Source organism: Ambystoma mexicanum, chromosome 1p (assembly GCF_040938575.1).
Source record: "Ambystoma mexicanum isolate Mex_15411 chromosome 1p, UKY_AmexF1_1, whole genome shotgun sequence".
Classification (NCBI taxonomy): domain Eukaryota; kingdom Metazoa; phylum Chordata; class Amphibia; order Caudata; family Ambystomatidae; genus Ambystoma; species Ambystoma mexicanum.
The window spans coordinates 788,079,787-788,105,071 of record NC_090921.1 but is presented as its reverse complement, the minus strand read 5'-3'; the positions used below and the strand labels follow the sequence as shown (position 1 = coordinate 788,105,071).

At 43.6% G+C, this 25,285-nt stretch overlaps 2 protein-coding genes across 16 annotated transcripts in view; one reads left to right on the top strand and one right to left on the bottom strand.

Moving 5' to 3' along the window:
• Positions 1–10,283, bottom strand: part of UBAP2L (ubiquitin associated protein 2 like) — a 1,950,223-nt gene extending 1,939,940 nt beyond the window's left edge. For all 12 annotated transcript variants that reach the window (XR_011304365.1, XR_011304368.1, XM_069651771.1 and 9 more), the window contains exon 1: positions 10,192–10,283. The gene's annotated coding sequence lies outside the window, so the exon portion shown is untranslated. The remainder of the gene's footprint in view (positions 1–10,191) is intronic.
• A 485-nt stretch (positions 10,284–10,768) lies between these two features.
• C1PH1orf43 (chromosome 1p C1orf43 homolog) overlaps positions 10,769–25,285 on the top strand; it is a 203,599-nt gene continuing 189,082 nt past the window's right edge. The window contains exon 1 of one of the 4 annotated variants that reach the window (XM_069651745.1): positions 10,769–10,970. Coding sequence is in view for 2 of the 4 variants with exons in the window: in XM_069651735.1 (XP_069507836.1) it covers positions 10,902–10,970 (69 nt within the window). In the remaining 2 variants the exon portion in view is untranslated. The remainder of the gene's footprint in view (positions 10,971–25,285) is intronic. The other 3 variants (XM_069651735.1, XM_069651720.1, XM_069651728.1) reach the window with 3 other exon arrangements.

Genomic DNA, 25,285 nt, shown 5'->3' with positions numbered 1-25,285 from the left:
CTATGTCAGAGAGTCAATCTACTTCCTCCACACCACTGAGACATTCAAATCCATTGGATAAGGGTACAATAACACTATTCTTCGATGCAATTATCTTGTGTTTGCCTATGGTCCCATGATGTTCTAAGCAGGGAAATTAAAAGATGGAGGACTACCATGGGTCATAGCCATATTCACCAGTTCCTCAATTGGCCTATAAGAAACCTAGGGAGAGACAGCCATTCTCTGACTTAATTTAGGCAGTGATGAGCAACCCTCCAGAGAAAATCTGAGGCTTTGGATGGGCAATTCATAGTAATGTCAATACAGTCACCATAAATTGATTTTCTACCGTCATGGCCTATTTTTAGAAAAAGAACTCCAAAGATTCTTCACAAAGTTGGAAACCTTATTCATAAAAAGGGACAAAGTGTTTTTTAACCCCGAGACATTGCAAAGAACCACAACCGGGGGAGGGGGGGGGGCCTGTGCCTGTAGGTTTTTGATTCTCTGACCGTGGAGAGTTGTTCGGGGTACCGTCTTAATCAGTTACCCTAGATTTTTGTAAAGTCTATGACTAAACATTAGAACTTCCCTATTTTTAGGAGTCCTAATAATTTGTGACCCCGGCTCTGACCTTTACCTAGTGAAGGGCACCAGTACAGGCTGGGCTTCTTCAACAGGTAGTGCAATGCTGTGATTCCCCATAGTTAGAGAGCATTGAGTTTCTCAGTCACAATCACCAACTTCGATTTAATTATTGCCAGGACCTCACGTAGATGAAGGACCTGCAATACCATGATGGTCAACCGTTCACCAAAGGCATGTTCAGGATACGTCTCCATTAAATTCGAATATTTACTAAGGACATCAGGAACAGAATTATTTGCCCCTGCAAGGCTACACTTAGGCAGCCCTTCAGGGGTGAGGGCAATCCCTGTATTAGTAGCAATAGCTTGAGAGCCCTCCTCCCTGCTTGGGCTCAACCTTGAGGCCCTCAAGATCAGGAATAAGTTCAAGGCCTTCTTTAGCCGCATTATATTTTTCAGCAGTGGAACTTTTTCTTCTAATGCTCCCACCACCTTCTTAGGGTAGTCTTCCAAAGACCTCGGCCTGTTAATCATAAGAGTACAGGTATTCTTAGCTTTTTTATTCTTGCACGCTATGACAGCCTCGCCATGTTTGGCTAATTTGGATTTCTTAGTTACTGATAACCCCCAGCCCCCACCTGATGGGTCACACGCTTTGCGTTTAGTCAATCTTTAAAGGGTATGGAAATTAGATGCCACTTATGTTTATTGTGTTTATGTGCTTTACGCCAAAGCGCTTTACACTATAACAACAAGAATACAACAGTAGAAGCAATTACAAAATATGAGTCAAACCAGTAATACAGCAACTAGAACAATTTGCCAGTGAAGATAAATGAGGAAAAGAGGGGGAGGAAGTGGGGAACAGGAAGTGGAATAAGCTGAAGGCGAGAGAGGATTTAAGAGGAAACGAAGCAGGGGGAGAGGAGGTAAGAAGAGCAGGATTAAAAAATGGGGGGGGGGAGAGGGGACGGTGGAGGAAGATCAGATCAGGGAGAGAAGTGGAGAAGCAGAGATTTTAAGGATACACAAAAGGAGGAATAGGTGGGGATGGAACGGATAGAGAGGAAGGGAGTTCCAGTGGAGGGGGGCAAGGAGCGAAAACGAGAGGAGGCACATGGGGACAAAGAGAAGGAAGAGATCTGCAGATCGGAGGGAACAGGAGGGAGTGTAGAATGAGATGAGAGGAGAGATATGAGGGAGCAAGATCATGAAGGGATTTAAAGACAAGACAGAAAGTGGAATTTGAGTTGGGAATGAAAGGAAAGCCAGCCAAGATGAGAGCGAGGAGGAGATGGAGTCGTGAGGAGAGAGAAGACAGAGGGTACGAATGGCAGAGTGGTAGAGGGATTTGAGGGGAGCAAGAGGAGAAGCAGGGAGTCCTAAAAGGAGAGAACAGTAGAAAAGACTAGAAGAAAAGGGAGATTAAAAGTTTAGTGGCGTGGAAGGTGAGAGAGGAGCGTACTTTGCGAATATTGAAAAGGTGGAAGCAACATGCGTGGGAAGTGAGAAATATGGTGGGTGAAGGAGAGGGAGGAGTCAAAGTAAATGCCTAGATTACGAGCATGGGCAGAGAGGAAGATTAGCGGGAGGAAAGTGAATAGAAGGAGGGGGAGAAGGAGGAGGAATAGTGTTGGAAGGAAAAAATAAGACTTCAGTCTTGTCTATATTGAGAGAGAGAAAGTGGGATGACATCCAGTTTTTAATGGCAGTAAGACTTAAGGATGGCTTATGGAGAGCTATACAGAAATACTATTAGACATATTAGACAGATTTTTCTTTACAAAATTTGCAGCAAAGTCAATTAAGTGGTGCAATTTAAAAAAGCAGTATGCCTGCATACTACAGAGACAATATAGGCAAAATGCAAACTGTGCAAATAATTTCATACGACTACGGTTACACGACGGAAAAAAAACTCAATTATAATATTGATTAAAAAAAGACCAGAATAAAAAAAAACAAAATCTGAAATGTAAAAAAATGAAGTTCAATATAGCAGCATCATCATCAAAAAGAAGTAGCTCAGAAATACTGGTTTGGTAGGCGGGAGGCCGGTAGAATTGCTCAAGGGGCTGCCAGGCAGTCTATCCACTGTCCTGGAGAAAAACATCACATTACTCGTGTACAGGCACCAAGCTGTACAGTGGGTGGATAAACAAGCGGGAGAAGTGCTAGAGCGTAATAGATGACAATCTATAGTTACCATTCAGTAGCAAAAATAACAAAAAATGTAATGTACAAAGTGAGCAGAAATAGGGATATGGGCTCAGAAATAGGTGACATTGGCAAGTAGGACTAGCACAACGACGAGACGTGCCGGAAAAAAGATAAAAACAGCTCTGCAGAGGAAACAGCAAGTGCAGCCACAGTCCTTTTCCCAATCCAGTCCCAAACCATAGGAAAGTAAGCACGTTTATTCCCCGAGAGGCAGCAACAGGGGGTTCCACAAAAATCAGCGTGAAGCACTATAGCAATGTGTCCTGTGTGTGAATATGTGCAGGAAGTTCACTTAACAGCCAACAAAAATAATGATGAAAGAAGAATTCCTCGGTTCCTTCCTTACAGCTTTCTGATGCAGGGCATGCACAGAATCCAGAAACGTACAGTCAGAGCAACGGGCAGCAAAGAGCAGAAAATCCACAGGAAAAGCTCCACTGGGCAAGTCCGAAGCAAGTTATGCAAATTGAAGCAGCTCATAGCACACGGAAATCTGTTCTCCCAGCCACTCCTTCCTTCCCAATTCCCGCAAGTGGAGGTACAGTGTGCGAAAATGCGCAGAGAAACAGCAGGGCAACAGCCCACCTTACAGCCACCCCGCCAGCACTCCACTACGCTAAAATTAAAGCGGCTTTTACAGGGTTTGCTCGCCCCTCTTTCTCACTCCCAAGACAGAGTGAAGGCAACAGCCTGCCCCGCAGCCGCTCAGACAGGAAAAATGCTCATGCTGAGGCCAGACCTGCGCGTTAGCACATTAACATTGGGGAATGGAATCATGCAAGCTCGGAAGCTTCCCTGCATAAAAAGTCAGTTTCTTCTGCCTTCTGGGAACCAAGACCATGCAAGTTTCTCCTAGTTAAGTCATACACAATGACTTATGCCCGAAAACTACTTCAAAAGGTGGAGATCAATAAATGTTCAGAAATGCATATGTATTTTTGCCCTTCCTTGCATATTTTTCTGTTTGCGGGTTAAAATCGGATGGAACAAAAAAGCAGATTGCATTTTCTGACAGGGTGTGTGTGGAGTCTGTTTATTTAGCAGAACAATCGCCTCCTCTCCAAAATCCCTTCCAAAAGCGAGGGCGAGAAAGAATCTGACCTAACAGATCTGGGAGTTGTCAATCAATATATATTTGCCTGCTCATAGAATGACTGGTGGAATATGGGGAGATGCAGACAGAAGAATCTTGGAAACAACTAGACGACTGGCGAAAGTGGAGACCCTTTGAGACTGGTTTACACAAGCGAGAGAGGTTCTTGCACATATTGAAAATTGGGTTCCAAACAACGTAGCTCCCCTTGCTGAGGCAGTAATTCCAGAAAGAGCCCCTGCCGATTCTCCAAAAACAAGAAGCCACTTTAAAAAGACACTCCAATTAACCCCAAACCATCCTAGAGAAGGTCCAGGGAAAAAAACCAGAGCATGGGAGCCAAGGGGAATATGAAAGATACACAAGTTTTAAATATGGTCCCCACAAATTACTTAAAGTCCAACGTATTGCGGTGTGAGATTTAAAACAAAGTAAACTTTGGTACACAAATGAAGGCCGACTTTGTAAAATTAAGCACCATCTAAAGGAGAATCTGTAGCTTAAGCCAGCGTAGAGTCATTAGGGCCATAGTGTACTCACGATACACTAATGTCTAGGGAATTACATCTCCAGTCCAAATTAAAATGTAGACTGCGCGCATATACAGAAAGCAGCTCCCACATGTTTATTGGAAATTGCGCAGACATGTTCTGGGAAAGATGTACATGCATATTCTGAGAAGACCACACACATGTTCAGAGCATCTATAAGATTCCTTAAAAGTATTATTTTCCAAATTTAAACATGAGTTAAAAATATCCTAGCAACTGTCAACATTTAATGACCTCCACAGTCAAAACATTAACTCTCACAGGCATACAGGGGAGCAATGTAATATATAGATTGATAAATGCTGTTCACTTTAGTAACTTTTCTCTGGTACCATACTGGTCTCAATACTGGAGAAACGCAAGTGTCTGGAAATTGTTCCAATTGGCAAATGCATACACTAGCCTAAAAGCAGTGTATTATATTGCTTAGAGAGGAGCATTAGAGAAGATGCAAAGTGCGTAGTATCCTTTAGGATATATTTATATAAGGTGTTGAATGTTTGTGTGCGGACCAATCGCAAGATTCATGCAGTCAGGTAAAATATTGTGTTATTGGTAAATGGTGGTTTGCGTACCTGTAACACGCGATTTGCAGGTAAGGCTGGAAAACACTTGTTTGAATTGGAGTCATTTATTTAAATATGCTTTGAAAAAACAGTCTTATTTTATTGCCCAGGATTGTGGCATGGCATTGTATAGGCTGTGGGATGCTCTGCGTGTTGCAGTGGTACCTATAATGAGAGAAGTTAATGTGCAAGGGAAGGAGGAGGAGAGTAGCAGGAGGAGGGCAGAATAATAGCGAGAAGTAGGGAGAGGATTATTTGGGCATAAGAGGAAGAAGAGAATGAGTCTTGATTTTCTTAAGGCAGATCCATGCAACCCCTATAAATCAACAGGCTAGATTACGGCTAACCAAGGAATTCTATGGGGTAGACTAGATGGGTAAGGAAATTCCTTTAGGCCCTCACTTCTAGAAAATACAGACCTTGGACAACAGGGGTCAACAGGCTCCAGAGATTAACTGGGGTTAGGATGGAAACAATCTTCTAGATAGGAGAATGAGGGACAATCCTAAGCACTCTGCAACTTTTTAGTGAAAGCCCTTACACCCATCTCTGGGAGTTGGTGTGTTCATTTGACCATCTGTGACACAATCTACTAGAAAGGCACAAAAAGTCACTCACCCAACCCCAAAATGATACACATGCACACAGCCCACCATTCTCACTCGCCATTGACACATTATAATTTTGAACCCGGTGGTGAGCAGATTGGGGTTGAAAGAACGAGCTAGAAATGTTCGAGGGAGAAAAGACGGGAAGATTATTTTTTCAAAATAATCTTCCCGTCTTTTCTCCCCTGAACATTACTGACTTGGGCCACATCCCCCCACACACACACACACACCCCATCCCCTTAGCCCCCCCTACTTACCTTTGATTCTGACTTGCGGTGTCCCTGCAACACCTGTTCCCTTTCACTTCCATGATCGGGAGCAACACCTGTTCCCTTTCACTTCCGTGATCGGGAACCGGCGCCTCAGAGCCCTTTCCTTTTGGGGTGCAGGGATGCGGGGGACCCCTCTACTCACAATATAGTGAGCAAAAGTGCGAGGGACACCCCCGCAGCCCCCAGCACCGAATGCGTGATCTGGTTGAATCGACCGTTCTGATTTTTCAAACAGATTTTTACTACTCGTGCAGGGATTTAGGGAGGGTGCAGGGATTTAGGAACAATAACTCTCCCAACTGCCACTATCCCCCTCTGAGGTAGGACTGGCTCTGGCTTCCACTGTAAACCAGAAGGTCTTCCCATCACCTCCTGACAAGGTCATCGTTCTACCCCCATCACACTGCTCCACCCTTACTCCCGCTCCATCACCAGTACACTGCTGACTTTGCAAGAAAGTGCAACTTCCAAGATCGCTTTCTTTGAAGTCATCTTGGCCTCTATATTTACGTTGCCCAAATGCAGACCCCCCCCATGCCACAATTACAAGCAAGACATTAAGCAAGACACTAACCACAGCTCCTTGTCATGTCTGACAGAGGCTCAAAGGCAAATCAAGGTGGTCTAGTTTAAATGCACGACAGGACAATGGAAAGTGATGAGGGGCACAAAATGGGCAATTGAACAGGAGGAGGGAAGAGTGTAAAGAGTTGTTGACTTAGCAATATGAGTACAAGAGGGTGAGGTAAAAGAAGTGGATCGAGTTGAAGTTTAAGGATGGAGCAAAAGGGGGAATGAAGGTTAAAAATGTTATTGTAAGAAAAGTGGGGGCCAGAGTCATTGAGATTAAGGAAAGGACACCAGAGGACAACGGGCAACAACATAGGGAAAACGGAGATGCCAACCTGGAAAGGTAGGTCAGCAGATGGTTAACTGTTGCCAAGATCTGTGCCTAATCGCCATGTTGAAGGGCTTGTAGGTCATCGAGGTCCTCGATGATGCCATCTTTGATGTCCTGGTTGTTAGTCTTAGCAGTGCATTGCGGTGGTGCTAGTTATGGTTGCATAGCAAACCATAACTAGCAGATTTCTTGGGGGTTTACAATTTAACTTCTAACCATAATATCCTCTCAAGTTTTGCACCCCAATTTCCTAGAAGTTACCAATATCCATTTTCAATGTTTACACATAGAAATCACCCCCTCCTCCTCCTCCTCCCAAGTAGCAGCTCTAATGTCTGCAGACATTATCGAGGTCAGCAGACCTCTCTGGGACCAGGTAGCATCAAGATAATCCAAAAGCACAAGGGACAACCATTTTTCTTACCCTTCTAATGATAATTATACAGAAATCAACATTACCAATATTTAGTACACCCAAAATATACATCTATATACAAAAAAACATTTTCAAATTTAAAAATGAGTTTGTGATTCAGCACACAATATTATGGAGTATACCAAACACAAAGCATAATGGTACACCTCATGTCAGTTCACTCCAACTCTTCACCCACACACAGGAATCACACTGTGCAAAACAATCTCACAAAACAGTAAACTATTTCTTTGTATTGTAACAATTATATAAACATTATTCATAAACAAATAGGACTATTCTATATTGTGACAGAAATGGCAAGCACACTTTAGTGGCTGGAGGAGTGCTTCCACAAAGAAGATATGAATGATGAACAAATCACTAACGGTAAACAGTATATGTTAATTAAGCACACAAACAATCCAATTTAAACATAACTTTTTGAACATTAATATTTCTCACTTTTTAATACTGTATAAAGTAGAAGAAGGTAGGAAGAGTCCGGGGTGGATAGCTCAGGGGCAACGAGTTTGTCTTGGAAGCAAGACAACACATGTTTGAATTGCAGGCTCGCGCTTATTAACTGGTCCCCGGTATTAAGAGTATTATAAAAATAAAATTACTACAAAGAACTCCAATTACCAAATCTACAAAATCAAATCATCAATTTATCTTTACAAATATGAGAATTTAGTGATCTATTTAAAGATTTTGACATATGATATGGCATTTATAATGCGCCCATACACAAGTGTTTCAAGGCGCGACGAGGCAAGGGGGGGGGGGGGAGAGGGAACACAGAAACTTTCTTACTAGGCCAAGCGACATTGAGATTGCACAAGTGCAGGGGAGGGGGCAGTACATAGGATCATCAGTAATAGATACATTTAATAAATAAAATAATAGGGAAAAAGTGCGGCCAGCTTGTGGCAAGTGCAGGGATAAGCGCATATGTTAAAAATCATGCAAATAATCACTGCCCTACTCGTATCGGTCGCCTTTTTCCCCCCCAGCAATCACCTGATTAAATTTAAGAAAATATAAATTACAGACATTTTTACGAAACTTATCTCCCTGCTTCACCCGGCCATGACAATCTACAACCCCTAAGTACACATGTTTCCCACTGTGATTCTTCATCCGTATTGTTCATATTATGTATATAAGTGTAAAATGCCAATAGTCTGTGAGCACTTCACAAATGTACGTGTCCGCATACTGTGACGTCACTCAGGTGTCTGACATTTGTGCACGTCCAGCCTACTTCGGAAATGTCCGTTCCCGCATGGTGCACTTATAATTAGTTTGCGAACGCCACACTCCATCGTGGAAGGCGCCACGCATATGCACAACGGTGCGCGTACATCCTCCTGTCGTCGCAGACAGTCACGAACTTTGTGCGGTGTAATGACATGTCTGCAACCGGTGTCCGTGCTCTGCAGACATTTTTAAACCACATTTTTGGACAATCTAGTAAGTTTGAAGGTGAAATTTTACCATTTCCCACCTGCTAGGAACATTCTTAATACTTCTAAACTGTTTACAACTTTTTATGCCTTTATCTCATCTCTAATGTTCACAGACACGTGACAACATCCCAGAGGCTCACGAACATTACACGAGAGGACCCGTGCACCGATGACCGCTGTCCGTGCATCGCGGACATCTGGAAATCAGATTTTTACCGCCTATACCCCGCTCCTTCATCAACTGCTCCTGCAACCACACAATCCACCACAGTTGGGCAGAGGATTCCTCCTGCAGGTCATATAAGAGGCAGTTGATCCTTTCCTTTAATGGACAGCAGTCCTCTGTACTGCAATGTAATCCTCTGCAATGGGGGGCAGCTTCGAAGTGCCTTTGAGGCTGATGTGAAGGAACATGCGAAGCACTGCCCCCTACCTTAGATTTAAGACCAGGCCCAACATCTTCCTCTGTCCACCTGTCCCTCCCGTTTGGTGGTTTGTGCCACTTCCCGCTCCCTACCTCCAGAAAAAAAAAAATCATAAGGAACCACCTTTCAAAGTAAAAAATGTTTTTAAAAAAACACACACACACACACACACACACACACATCTTATATACTCCATCTACTATACTTTTCTGCATAAAGTAGTTAAGACTATGATTATCTAACATTTTGTTTAGCATTATATTCCATGCTAATGGAAATAATGCAGCTTTTGTATAGAAGAGATAGAAAAATAATTTCCTACTGAAAATTGCCTTTTATAACGAGCATCCTTCAATGGTTATGAATCAAAAGGTGAACAGCACAATATCTAGTATTAACTTCAGCCCATCTCTGACATGCAAACAATACGAAGGACCGCAATAGCAATATAATCTACGAACAAGTTACTGTCAAACGCCATAACGTTTCACCCAAGAAGTTATAAAGGCACACAATACACAAATGCCTCACACACAAGAAACGTCCCTGGATGTTAACAAGGAATACATGTTACCCTGCATGTTCCGTTGGGATAAAGACCCACATCGCAACACCCGTCAGTAGATCATGCCAGTGGCCAAACATACAAAATACGGAGTCCAGAGCGATCAGTTCACTTCAGCCACCTTCCATGTGCCCGTGCAAAGCCCAGTAGCATACACACATCGCTCCCAGTCCAAGCTACGGAAATACATCACCACTCCGAGATGTCTCAAACCCTGCCACAGAGCACTCCTCTCGCAGACTACACATCAGCAAACCGATGCATAACACACGTGACCACTGATCTTGTAACCTACTCTTCCACCAGACCAGCGCGGCAGTCTAGTCCGAGGATTCGATACCGTACGGACCGCTAGGCCTCAGGCGCGAGTCTCAGCCGGTCGAGCGCACTGGGAACTCAGCCTCGAGATAAGGGATGCCTAGCCCCTGGTGGCTTCAAGCCTCGCTACAAAGCCCCGCAGGCCTTTTCGATCTCGCGCCCGCCTCCCTCGTAATAGCAAACAATAGAAGCCACCGGCACTCCTGACATTACCTGAGCCTCTTCCACACTGACACCCCGCCAATCCTGGCACGTGACACTGAAAGAGGCAAAGACAGAGACGAGACCCGCGGCACGTGACTAGGAAAGATGGCCACAAGTTTGCCGTGTGTACCCCAGAGGTCTGCCATTTTTGTATGGTGTTATTCTTCTGCAGCGTTAGTAAATAACGTTATTTTTCAACGCTCTATGATTGAATATTGTATATATTTGGGAAAGAAATCAACAATAAAATATATTGTTTAATTTAAATGTGTAAGCTTTATGTGAACAAAAAAATTGGATAATGCCTTAATCAGTTTGAAAAAATCTTGCAGTGAGTTAATTATATAGAAACAAATCTTCCCCCAAGACATACAATATAAATAATGAAAAATATAGTTTAAAATGTGTGTTCATGATTTTCAAATGTTAGTTTTCTTTCCCTTCAAAAATGTACTCCAATTAACTTTTCAAGATTCCGTTCCAAGAAGGCAGTATCTTTAGATGTTGCATGCTCCCCGTTACAATAGTATAGTCCTCCTTCTATGTCTTTGGATGCAAAGAAACCCAAACCCCCTCTCCCCACTTTACGTTTACGTGCAAATGTATCACGCACGTGACTGTGGTGTCCAGAGTTTCTTCCGGGTAACTGTCTGACTTGGTGGCGGACTGTAGATCCCGGAAGTATTGAAGCTGTTTGAGGGTCTCCGCTAATCTAGGATATGGCGACGGGCAGCAGCAACTGGCTATCCGGGGTTAACGTTGTGCTGGTGATGGCTTATGGGAGTTTGGTAAGGTAGCGCTGCAAAACTGGGAGAGATAAAAGATAAAGCACAATGCGACAGTGTGTGGCGAAGGGAACCTTGCTGGTTGATGAGCAATTGCGGGAGGGCAGCATCAGTGATATCTCTTTAGAAGGTACAGGACAGTAGTGTGCTGTTTAGGAACGTGGTCTTTACCTTTGGGTGATCATTTGAGAAGTGGCGCACCGAGTGGGAAAACAGTGTGGTTGGAGGAGCACCCCAGCGAGTACTGTATGGGTACCAACACGAGGGGTGCTGCACAATACAGATGCATCACCCTAATGCTCAGAAATTAAGACTTCTGTTAAAGATCGATCTAAAACCTTATGTATGTATATTTATTTATTTTTTCCAAGGAACTCGGGAAAATAATGTAATGCTGTTTATATCGTGATTTATGATTGTTTTCTTTTCACTGTCGGTCCATTTCAACTCAGAACGTATTCTTCCAGGAACACTTTGTCGTCGTCCTTCTTATTCTTCTTGTTCTTTTTTATGTTTTTATTTGTGTGTGTGCAATTACTCCATCTCCAAGAATAAAACTTGCAAACCCGGTGCCCGTCCCAAAACTCTGAACGAAGAACCCAAGATTTCGCTTTGATGCACGTTGAAACTTTCTCTGGCCAACCCCCTTCCTCTAGTCAGTCTTGTCTGCAGTATCTGAAAGAAATAGCCAAGTGACCCCAAGTAATCGTCGGGTGGCAATTCTACCCGTAACGCATGCGTTTTGTACAGCCGATTGGCAATAGCTCATTCATGATGCATGTAATCATCAATCAGTTCTATGCGCGTTGCTTAATGCACTGGCACATCCCCAGTAACTACTAGTGCAATTTCCTTCAGCCCAAAGCCATTCTAGGATGGGATAATATATGCATCCGTGTCTTTTAAATGAGTCGCGACTTTCCTAAATATTAGTATGGAAAATGTGATTTGTATGGTGGCTTGCATTCTTGTTTATGGCAATCTGAGCCACTTGATCTGTTTGCTTCAAGTAGAAACTCGTGGACAGACTTTCTGGACCAGTCCACTCCTGTCATAATATCTTCCAAGATAGCACCTTCAGTGAAGGGTTTGCGGGCCGTGATTCCTTAAGTTATAGAAGCACTGAACCTCTGTGTGGCTGTGGTCCATAATCCGTTTGACCCATCTTTCTTAGGTGGTGCAAGAGATTGCATTGTGTGTTTTAAACTGAGACCGATTATCAGTGTTTCTTTGATAGGCAGACATCAGACCTCGTTTTGTTGATGCATTGACTGACTTACGGCTTTGGTTGGTCAGGAAAGTCTGTGTAGAACGTTGTTGTAATCCCAATATTCGTACATCTGCAAATATGAACGGTAAGGCTTAATGGGTAGAAACATATGTTCCTCATGACCAATGCCTTCACATCCGATGCTCTCTTACAACATATGAGGCAGCACAGCATATCTATCCAGCTGACGAGGTTTTCTTGGACAGGTCTTTATCTAGCCAGCTCTGGAATATGTTTAACTTTTTATATAGACAACCGTATGTTGCTGTGTACCCCTGTCCCTGTGAGGTTGCTATGTATCCCTCTGTATTGCCTTCCCCGGTAGTCCGCATGATGTCGCTGTATGCTCCACTGTGCCTGTGTATCGTGGTGTACCCTGCTTCCCTGTTCCCATGATGTAGCTATGTATCCCTCTACCCTGTCACTGTCACTGTCCTGTCACTATGTATCCCAGCCCTCTACCTCTCTGTGCCCGTGTGTTGATCTGTACCCCTGCCCTCCTGTTCCCATGATGCAGCTATATATCCCTTAGTATTGCCCGCCCCTCTGGTCCCTGTGATGTCGCTGTGTGACAAATTGTGCCTGTGTGTCAGCGTACTGTGCCTTCCCTGTTCCCCTTGATGTTGCTATGTATCCCTCTGGCCCCCCTGTACTGTAAACCCAACCCTCTGTCACTGTGTGCCCCGTGTGTCCCTATGTACCGCTGCCCTCCTGTCCCTGTGGTGATGTTATATATCACTCTGTATTGCCTAGCTGCTCACATACAAACACTACCCCATGAACACATCACTCTAATAAAACACAGCTGTATCACTACCCCATGAACACATCACTCTAATAAAACGCAGCTGTATCGGATGGCAAACAAACCGGCCTAGCTGCACACAAGCGTCCTACAAGCCTAACGCAGCCAGAACCCAGTCTGAATGTCCACCCACCAGACTGCACACATTCAACTGATATCTTCACCACCTGGACCCCTAAGATCCTGCAGTGTACCCGATGATCCTGTAGTGTCTCATGTAGTTGCCCTGTGCCCTGCGCATCTTGTCCCCTGATGTCGCTGTATACCTGCAACCCCTCTGGCCTCGTGATTTCTCTCTATACTTCCTGCCCTTCATGCCTGCTGTTTGCCATATGATGTGATGTCCCCACTTACCATTCCCAGGCATGCACTCCTATCCGTGCCTTAGCACATGCACGGTCTGGGTTCTCCAGACCATGTGCTATGGGTAGTCTTCATATTCATGCTGCGCTTGGTCTGCAAGAGTGTCTCTGTGTTCTCCCTCGTTCTCCCTCATTCCCCCTCTTGTCACCTAGCACTCTAAGCGCACTGCGCACATGCGCTTTGTGGATGAATCATATCGCATCGTATCACTACACTTACTCTCTACTCTACACCATCACACAATTAGAGTACAGCTATATCCCTCGATAAATTCGGCCTAGCTGCTCACATACGAACACTACCCCATGAACACCTCATCACTCAAATAAAACGCAAATATATCCCATGACAAACCTAGCTGCTCACATAAGCTTCCTACAGGCCTAACGCAGCCAGACCCCAGTCAGTGTCCACCCACCAGACTGCACACATTCAACTGATATCTCCACCACCACACCTAATGCTAGGATGCAGCTACCATCAGGCTATTACATCAGCTGCACACATAACTGGTGCACCCATGCACCCTACGACACTAACTCTCTCTACTGACCTGGACTGCGGTCCCAGAGGGCGTTCAACCTACCAGCGCTTTGAGGTCATACCAATGATATATAGAGCGCTATATAAATGCCAAATAACATAACCTATTCCCATTGTCTAAATACTGAGACTGGAAGCCTCAACAGACCGACACATGTTATCAGTCTTAACAAAAGCATGCTCCCCTACTGCTATGTTGTTTTGCCCTGAATGGCCCGATTAAATAGCCAACTTGTATAGATTTGGTCTCCTACATGCCCTGGGTGGCAAGATCTCTGTTGTCCCTGAATCAAGACCTCCATCTTTCTAGGCACCAGCTACCTCAGCTGCTCAAAGCTGATTTGTAAAGTGTTGCTGTGCTTGGAGCCAAGGAACTATGGATGAAACCACAAGCCTCCTCCAAAGTTATGGCCACTGTAAGGCAAGATTGTATGCAGTACCCTGTGGGAGACTGCACCAACCTTGTCCTCTTGGCAGTAGTTAACCCAACCTTTGGTATAAGCATGTGCTACACAAGTTGTTAGTGACTGAGCAGCCAGGCCTATCTCAAGAGGGGTCAATGTGAGCTGTAGGGTTATTACACAGAAATTCAGTGACAAGTATCCAAATAAACACTTACACTCAATGTTTCTTGATTAAACAATTATTTATTAATTTAACAGTCAGTTGAATAAACCTTCTTTAGAGGGGAGCAAAATATGTAACACAATACTATACTTCAAAAATACACACTCTCAGTTTCAATCAATCAGTAGATGCCCATTTGGGATGGCACACACCCTGAGGTGACTTAAATAACCCGGACACTGTGGACATTGATATATCACTAGCACATTTAGAGCAATACTGAAAAAGATGAGGGAATAAAACAATGGTTAATAAATATTCTTAAGCAGGTAAGTACTTTTTGAACCCGCCAATACAAAGTAAATTAACTCTTTCCTGGGGGAAAGGTAAAGCAGAGAGTCAATGGTAAGACAAGTCTTTCAGGGAGCCAAGACAGCCAATGTTCATTGAACAAAATTCTAGGTGAGCTGAAGCACTTCTTGCAGGTAAGAAAAAAGAAAGTCTTGCACAATGTTTTAGAAGTCTTTGTAGAAAATGAAACCACTGTCAGGCCACAAACTGGGAGGTGTGTGAGGGGGGGAAAGCTGCAAGCAAATCTGCAAAAAGCAACCAAGGTAAGTCTCAACTGAGAGCTAGCAAAGCTACACAACAAGGTGCAAGTCCCCTTAGTTTTACAGTACTTTTGGTTCGAAGAAAGTGGTTTCAGCTGGCTTCTGTTCCTGTGTAGTTCTGCAGATCCTGTTGTTTCTGGGCCTCAGTCGTGCGGACAAGAGGGAGGACGTCTGGGGACTCCTGCACTACGAATTGAAGGTCAGCGGCAGCAATGGGCAAACGTCAGATCAGCGGCACTTCACGGTTTCATCTTCTAGCAGCTTTTGCAATTAGCACCACCGTGGTTCTCGGTTACCTTTATGGACTTTCCTTGCACCTGGGTTCCAGCACTCTGTTGAGGTGGCTCAGGCTTGATCAGTCCTGCTTCATGGGAGTCCGGAGGATCTTCCTGTAGCTCGGGTCCGACTTAAAAACAAGGCATTTGGTTCTGGTGTTCCCCTCCCAGGTAATCTGTTCCTGCAGCAGCAATGAAAGTACAGCCAGCTCAGAGAGGATATCCAAATGAGTTTTCTTTGGGGTTGATTGGACCCACTAACCCAAGGGGAGAAGTCGTCCGTTGCAGGGCTTCTCTAGTCGAGGCGAATTTAGAGCTTCAGCAATGCATCAGGGCTTCACCGGGGAATCCAACGGTCCATGAGTTGCAGCAAGCGTCTCATCCAAGTTCTTCTTTGGATTCCTTCGTCCAGTGGTCGACTCTGCCTTCCAAACCATAAGCCTCACCTTTTATGCAGGTTTCTCCCATTCATTCGTAGGTTGGCTGTCCAAGGACGGACAGCCAACCAACCACCTTTTGGTGCATTCCTGTAACCAAGGGGATTATGCAAAGGGAATTTCGGACACTTCCCTCACTTCCTGCCCTGCCAGACATGCTGGAGCCAGAGGTGGACTTCACCAATGAATCCCGCCAAAGACATACCAAACAAGGTATCATTTGCCTTAACAATGATAAGACTGAGCTCTTACTTTTAGGATCAAATCATCGGCTCAACAAACTAGACCAAACCTACAAGTCCTTCATTATTGACGGCAATGACATTAAAGTCTACAAAGATAGTAAGACGCTAGGGGTCTATCTTGACTCCTCGCTTTCTCTGAACAGACAAATAAATGCAGTTAGGTCAGCTTCGGCCTATACCTGCAAACTTATCACTGCCTCTAGACCCTTCCTAAACTCAACCAACTGTATCACACTCGCCAGAACTCTTGTTATGGCCAAAATCGACTACTGTAGTGCTCTCTACCTAGGGACCAGTCAATCTAACCTTAATAAATTGCAAACTGTACAAAAGAATGCCTTAAGGGCAGCCTTAAACATCCCGAGACGCTCTCATATCTCCTCCGTCAGATTGGACTTACGCTGGCTCCCGGTAAAACAGAGAATTGCCCTGAAAACCCTAGCTTTGACTCACAAATGTCTGAACAATAACGCCCCACCTTACCTGTCCACTCGCTTCTCACGCCACACCTCCACTCGACCTACCAGAGCAGCCCAAACTCACAGCCTCATCGTGCCTAGATGCAAACTCCAAAAAGCTGGTGGGGTGAGCTTCCCCGTCCTGGCCTCCAAACTCTGGAACACCTTGCCCACATCAGAATTGAACCATCATTCCACTCCTTCAAGAACAATGCTAAAACATGGCTGCTCTCCCAAGTCTCATGAGACCTTGACACAGTCCAGACTCCATGTGGGGTACAGAACTGAATATACATTTTCTCTCTGCTCTGTCCCTGTATTATACGCTGTTAATGGTACCCTTCGGTACATGTATATATGCTGTATATTTTTGTAACTACTGCTTTTTGTAACCTGTTTAAGAGTATGCGCCCGGTTGCCTCTGGGCCTGGTTTTTTGCGCTTTATAAATAAAATAAATAAATAAAAAATAAAAATCAAATCAAGGGACCTGGTTTGGCACGCAGAGTAAATCTCCAGAAGGACCTTTCTAACAAGAAATGGCAAAAAAAGACCAGGGCCATTTTGACGAAATGGACACCCATAGGTGCCTTACTGCAGCTGCAATTGCAGCCCAAGGCAAAAAGACACAATGGTAGGAAAATGTAAACCACTGCCAGCAGCCATTAATTGTAGAAAGGGTAACATAAAAATGTTACATGAGAAACTCGACAAAGCGGATACTAAGTAACCCCTCAAACACTCTATTGTAAGATAGTGTGTGTGCTGGGTCAAGAAAGTTAGAAAATGTAAGTAATGTCAATTTCACTTCACTGCTCTTGGAAACAGTAGTTTCACCAAATGAAGATATTTAAACCTTTGGGAAATCGAAGAGACTTCCTGTGCCACTACGCTAAAGGTGATATGTGTCACAATGTAAAGATGATGCCTATGGAGTTTGGCAAAGTCAAAAGAAACACATTCCAAATCGCAGAAAAATACATGAGGGAGATGGAAAAAGGTCTTGTTCTCTCCAGGTTAGAAATAAGTCCTAAAGTCCAGCAAAACGAGCTTGGGGTCTCTAAGGTAGAAGGGAATTAGCACATTTCTGAGAATTCTCAGCAGCCGCCTTCGATTCTACAAATCTTCCATGCTGCTAACTTGAGGTAGTCTTCTAGAACCATCCAGTTTAGGTTCTGTATTAGCTAGTGGTCAGAGGGGTGTAACCAAATTGTAAGTGCGCTGTTCTCCAAAAGTCAGTAGTTGGTCACTTGTAACAGCAAGGGGGGCACCTCCTGATACTCCCAAAATATTCAATAAAGAAAGTTTTGTACGCTGTCATGCGGCACTATGACCCTTAAATTACGACAATGAATGAGTTACTCAATCAAAAATACAGTGTCCAAAACAATTTTCAGGGTGAGTTCCCTCAATGTGCTTTTAATTCTGAGAATCTAGAACAGCCAAACGGCTTTTAATTCTGAGAATCTAGAACAGCCAAACGGCTGTTCTAGATTCTCAGAATTGAAAGCACATTGAGGGAACTCACCCTGAAAATTGTTTTGGACACTGTGTTTTTTTTTTAATTAACTCATTCATTGTAATTTACGGGTCATAGTGACGCCTGACAGTGTACAAAACTTTCTTTAGGTTCTGTATTGAAATATGGAAATTATTAATGGGTTTCATTTAAAAACTTTACTCATGAATATTATTAGTAAATCATTGATAACATATCACAGTTCATAATTATTCCAATCCATACTATCTAATATGCATAGAACCAAAATATGGACTATTTCATAGTACAATACAAATTCATATTTCATATTATAATTCAAACTACTACTCGTCCATTATTGCATGATCCCATAGCGTATGTTTCTAATCTAAATGTAAGTATTGGTGTACATTCAGCCATGCACGATACAATGCAATAGGTACACAATTACTACTAGTATTAATACATAGTCTGCGGAATGTTCTCTCTTTAATAGAATCCAGGACATGATGAAAGTACACTCCTAGATTTCTTATGTAGGTTGCTCCCAGTTTGCAACACCAATGCTTGGCTGTTTCCAATACGATTTTACATATTCTACAGCATCTATTCTGCACAGGTAATTTTAGTGCAGGCCCCAAAACAGAGAGCAAGGGAAGTCTATTGATTTGAAGCAATAGAACAAATCTGAAGAAATTCTTAGAAGGGGATGACATCAGATATGGTTGGGTTTCACAGTTATATAACAAAAAGACTTTGTTGAGGGGACATTATGGTTAAAGGATAGTTCCGGGACTTTTTTTTTATTGTCCCTATGGTTCGGCCATGTGTTTTTAAGCATAAATCGGTAGATCGTAGAAAACTTTCCTATGGACCTTACCCGACTTTTCGTCCATTAACGCACTCGAAATCAGCCGCCATTTTCTGATAATCCTATCATTTCCCCCCATCGCCCTGGCTCACCTGCTTTTGCGGCACTAAATCAAATCCCCCGCCCCTGAAACAGACTTTATCAAAACATTCATATTCCCCGCCTCTATCCGTGACGTGACTGTGCTGCGTAGGCAAACGCGCCCAGGCGTCTTCTACGCGACTCCACACAGAACCCGGAAACCAACACAGATTAGCTCACAACACAGCGCGCCACAATTCGGAATATGAAACTGTACTTTTAAATCAAACCGCAAGATTGTAAATTTGGTAAAGTACATTTATTAGACATCAAATGTTTAGAGAATATTCAGCGATTTGCATTTTTATTTGCTCACGTTCCAAAAAGTTCGTTTTGAGGCACGCCATGTTCCTTTGCTGTACACAGGGTCTTAGATCATCTCACAATACAGCGCCACAATTCGGAATATGAAACTGTGGTTTAAAAGCAAACGGCAAGATTGTCCATTTGGCAAAGTACATTTATTGGACATCAAATGTTTAGAGAATATTCTGCGATTTGCATTTTTCTTTGCTCTCGATCCAAAATAGTTCGTCTTGAGGCAAGCGATGTTCGTGTGCAGTACACAGGGTGTTGGTTTACGATAAAATAAGCTCTTCGGTCGCACTGATAATCGCATGGCTGTTCCAACAACGAGGCACTAGGCCACCACAGCGGTCTGTATGTTGCATCTAGCCGTTAGTACCGCGTAAGGGCATACTTGTACTTGGCGATCGTCCCATAAAATGGTCAGGGTGGTAACGTTGTTCACGCGGAGAAGCAACTGGCGGTTGTAAAAGCCATCCGCCGGTGTCTGGTACTCGTGACACATACAATAATGAAGGATGTACCTGTTTTAAAAACATAAAAAATGAAATTAGTCTCACCATCAGATCTTTATTAAAATTATTCATTTTATATATTAGGTCGGGAAATTATTTCATAGCTAGGACATTGCAACTGGGTATTATACGTCAAGGGGGGCTGTAGGATACTGAGACAGTCCCCCAGTGCAGGGGTTGACAGGGAGGCAGTGCAGGTGGAGAGTGGAAGGGCCCAGGACCGAGGTCGCAGACAGTGGACCAGTTGTAGCAGGGGAGAGGGAGAGGGAGAGAGAAAGCAGAAGCAAAGAGGAAGGTTTTGAGGTGCTTCCGTAAAAGGAGATGGTTCTCCTCAAGATAGTGCGCGGTACAAAACAATATGCCACATAGAACGAACAAGTACAACTTAACCCGTCTTTAAAGCTACTGTATAGTAATTAAATTGCGGTATAAACTCATCTAAAGAGTTACTTACATTATATTTGCATTTTCCATTGTGTCTGTGCGTAGGGCAGCCCCGAAATACCACTCCTTCTATGCCGACGTTATTTCTTCTAATGAACGAACATTTAAATGGCTTTCGTTTCTGAAATTATATTCATTATCGTTTCTTACGTTATTGCACCACACCCCCAAAAAGAAGTCTTTCGGGATGGTCCCGGCCTGTCAAGGTCAAATAACAATAGAACCTTATACTGAGTCGTGGGCCATTCCGGCACCCGAGAGAAAAAAATCAAAGCAGCTGACCTTCACTTTGAACGAGCACACATTCCTAGTTAGCTACATTCAGTGTAAGGCCATCTCACAGGACTCACAGAGCAATCACTTTTATTTACACAATACATAGCTACACATATTCAATGGGCCTGCGACATGAGGAGACTCGAGAGAACAGACAATCAAATTACAATCATTTAAACCGTGATGTGTATTTCTCAATGAGCTCTTCTTTAGGTGGACATGGAACAGAGGCAATGTTGGGTGGCAATGCAGTTGTCCCCTGCACAGGTTCGTTCACAACTCCATGTATGTGCCTATCTAGGACATCAACAATAAGTCTCTCAATAAAGTCATATTGCATATCCTCAAACACTGGTTTGATAACCCATTGTTTACTTCTTTTAGTGAAGGCCTTATTGTAGCGAAGCGTCCCTAAAGTTCCGGTCGTCCTACTTTGTTGACGGCCAACATTATGGTTATGTGCCAAGACCGCTAGAAGAGTCCGATTTATCATGCCCTCCATGCCAAAATGCAATTGTTTTGGCCTGTACTTTAGGCACATATTGTGGAACACCTCCAAATCTCCTGTGTGGCAGAATTCCGTGAGTCCCCTCAAATCTCTTGTTATAGTTTTATCAAATACAATCTTTTCAATGGCTTTGTGAGTGGGTGATGAAGGAATCAACCACTTCTTCTTCCGTTCCTCCTCTGTGGACAAATGGCCATGTTCACAATTGTGGAAATGTTGGTTTGTGGTCCAGCGGTGAACGTTGCTACAGTGTAGCATTACTGACCGCCATTTTTCCAGTAGAATTTCCAACGACCCTCCACATGTTTTTGAGCTCCACCAAAGATGGTTGCTGATTGACTTGGACCACTGTGAAATACCTTGCATATCTTTTTTTTTACCTGCAGCTGACATTTTTTTGATTGTTTTTGCAAGATGCCAAACGTCAAATTGGTGATTTATATTTTTGTACTCTTCTCTCATTGTCTTGGCAATTGAAACGTGTCTGTCAGTGGCTATCAGGTCGATCACCATTCCCCGCGATTGTAGTTCTTGCAATGATGCTACAAAGCCAACTTTCTCCATGGCCACTGAGGATGTACTTTGTGACACCTGCACGACCACCGAGCTTACAATTTTCTTAGTTTCCATGTCCTGAAAGTGGTAGGTGCAGTACTTGGCTGAAAATCCTGGGCTGTCGCACTGTCCATCACCGGCTAGCCTGAACCGTTTGCCCGCGAATGTACTATCAATAGACATTTTTTCCATTCTCCAAGCTTCGCTAATGGCTGGAAATAGATAATCGGTTTGGTATTTGTAGAACTGAGTTTTCGCAATGAAATGGATTCCCACAAACTGAAAGAAAGACTCTAACTTTTTAAAACTTGAACCACTAAAAAGTGCAGCCGCTGCACAAAGTAGATTGCCTGCTGGCAGTTGCCCCAGCATGGGTTGTGCAGACCATGAGAAAGGATATTTTGTACAGGTGGCATGTATTTTAAGGTTAATGCCTCGAATTGCATGAGTCACATTAATCAATGGCTCCCCACATACTTCCCCCACCAACCGAATGCCCACATTTCATCCGAATAATAATATCAATCAAACAACTATCGAATACAATGAATTTGGCCTCTTTCCTTATACGGTCACTCTGCATCCCAGCTGGTTCGGCCTGTAACGTTGAGGACATGTCACTCACATGAAAGGTAGAATCTCTGATATCGTCTTCCGCTATGTTCAGTGATATTGATGGTGCTTCATTGTCGTCCACTTCATTCTCTTCCATTGCAACATCTGTTCCTTCTCCGTCGATGGGTGAATAAAACAATTTCTTCAACTTTCTCGCGGTCTTAGTTTTTGCGGGTGTGGATTCTGTGAATTGATCTCCGACTGCATCCGAACTACCAGGAGGACATTAACTATCAATGGCTGGTGGTGGTATAGCTCCGTTGTCAATCACTTCATATTCTTCCCATTGGCACGATGCATCTCCAGTCTCAAGTCCCTGCCAAAAGGTTTGACAAGCAACATCTCTCGTTCGCTTCACTGTCTGTGTAGATCTAGTTCGTACACCCACTCGCAACTAGAGGACAGATTGGAAAAGGGATGTTCAGTTTAAACACAACTTACAGTATTGAACTATTAACAGTGAAAAACAACATAATATAGTGACCAGGACACTAACCTTCTTTTGCTTTCTTTTCTTTGAAACTTTCTTGCCTCGAACTTCAACATCAGGACGCTGTTGCTCCGACTCGTGTGTGCATGTCTCCACTTCCTCTTGCGCTGCAACGACTATATTTTCATGATAAGCACATCCATCACGCACTGACGCTCCATGGACTCCCTTGAAACATAGAACTTTCATTAGTATGTATAATAATATTGAGAACACAAAATGTACTTGGGGACCAAAACCCACGTACATCTCATTAGCAAAACACGAATGAACGCTTTGTGTAGAACATTCAAACGACAATTATTCACGCATAGTTGATCTAGTTAGATGGAACTGTCAAGATCCATACCTCGGGCTCCTCATAGACTTCCATTGATGATATTATTGAAGATGATGTTTCAGTAACTCCCTGAAACACAGTAATTGCATTAGTATGGTTTTCTATTGTGTTAAAAAGAACATAAACTTTGTGCAGGCGTCAACGGCTCATCTAAATAGACCTGCACAAATGATCAGTTGTCTAAAATAAATAATGGATATCTAAATATGATTCGATTTGCTCGATCGTTGGAAGTGTCACCACCCAGAGATCTGCATCAACTACTAGGGGTGATGTTCTTGTAGAAGAAGCTCCGTCATCTCCCTGAAACATAGTACTTGCGTTAATAAAGAAGGAAGTATAGCGGATGTAATCACGTCATATGATTTCGCTTGATCGAACTGTCAGTATCCATACCTCGAAATGCATAAGAACATCAAGGGACAATGTAACTGTGGTGCACACTTCTGCAAGCTGTTGCGCCGACCCGTAACTGCATGCTCCCCCTTCTTCTTGGACTAATGCTCCATCGACTCCCTGAAACATAGGACTTTCATTAGTAATGAACACAATATTGAAAAAAGAAGACACATATGAGGGCGACGACAGAAGGACATATCAATGGCTAAAAACTAAACAAAAATATTGTGTGTCACAATCGCGCTACAAGAATGCAAGATCTGATGATCTCCATCGATGGAACTGTCCGGAAACGTACCTCGAGCATCTGAGTGACATCAACGGTAGTCGTCAATACGTTGGACTCCTCAGCATCTCCCTGAAAGAAAGTACTTGCATTATTTTGGATAACAATAATTATAACTGAAAACAAAGACTAGAGGACGAGTACAAGGGTGTACCATTATGCCTAAAACAAGTCAGTGGCAGAATAGCCAAGTAAGATTACCCGATAGGCGCTTGAAGTGGCTGATGACTGCAATAACGACACGGATGGAGAATCTTCCGCCTTCATATTGAGTGGATACATAAATGGGGAAATTATTGTTAGCTAATGCTACACACTACCGCAAGGCCGAGAGATAAATACGTAAACTTGACTCACCAGTAGAGGGATGTGGACGAATAGAGTGGGAATAGCGGTTGAGAGCAATTTTCGCCTCGCTCGCGGTGTGTTCTTCTTTATTAGCAATGATGTGGAGTACATGTCAGAGGTAAAGTGCCTGCTGCAGATGCGGTATCGATCACCCCTCTTGTCCGCAAAGACTTCTAGGACTCTACTTTCAAGCTCAGACTGTGGATATCCGCAATATCGGACCCATTCTCTTATCTGATCTATTGTCTTAGGGAAAACATGCATTATAGTACCTTCAGATTTATTATGGGTCTTCGAAGGGCAACCGCCAATGGAACAGGCAGGCATTGTGGAAAGTTCTGAAAAGTAAAGATCAACAATTCTCTATGAATACCAATGTGTTAAAAAATTAAATGACACATAAAAGGTTCAATGCAAGGTTTGTTTTGGTTCTTGGAACTATACACGTTATTCACATGCGGATAAGTATTTGAATAACTTTAAAAAAATAGAAAAATAATTTGACTAAACTCAGAACATGTGACTAGTTACTTGCATGTACTGTCTTGAACGAAAAGAAATTGGACGCAAAATGATTGTTCGTCAAGGTAAGGCCATGTACCATAAACAGTTAGATGCAGGGATCAGAGTAGTTTCTTGTCGTAGAACAGGGAGCAGTTCACAGGTTGCAAACTGACGAGTTTCCTCGAAGTGGTCACGGAAGTTCACAGAGACGAAGAGCAGATAACCAGCACCTTCACGGGTTGACTAGCAAAGCGCAAAGAAGTTCACATTAGAAATATGAAGTGGGTTATAAATAATTCGAAACAGGGGTGTGTTTGTGAATGAATGACGTGTATATGTCGTGGCATTATGCGGTTTGCAGGGGGCCGCCCAGCGTGAGGGGGGATGCTTGGCAGGAGACACGGGGTCTGGAGGTAGACATGGGAACAACAACCCATGCTCTATAGACCACTTTGAAGTGTACATGGTCTTTGGCACCTCTTGGCCTTTATCGCTCCCTGACAGCTCCACTTGCCAGCACAAGTACCCCGGTGCGAACTGCCTTTGATAGGGCGGGGGGTGGATTGGGGCAGAGAGGCCATCTAACTGCATGTAAGAGGCAGGCTGCAGGATCTAGTACATGGAAGGCAGGGGGGTGAGTTTATAAATAGCTCACCCTCCCAGGAGAATATATGGGTGCAGTTCACCCTGGAGATCCTGGATGCCTAGGCAGTTAGTCAGCAGCAGG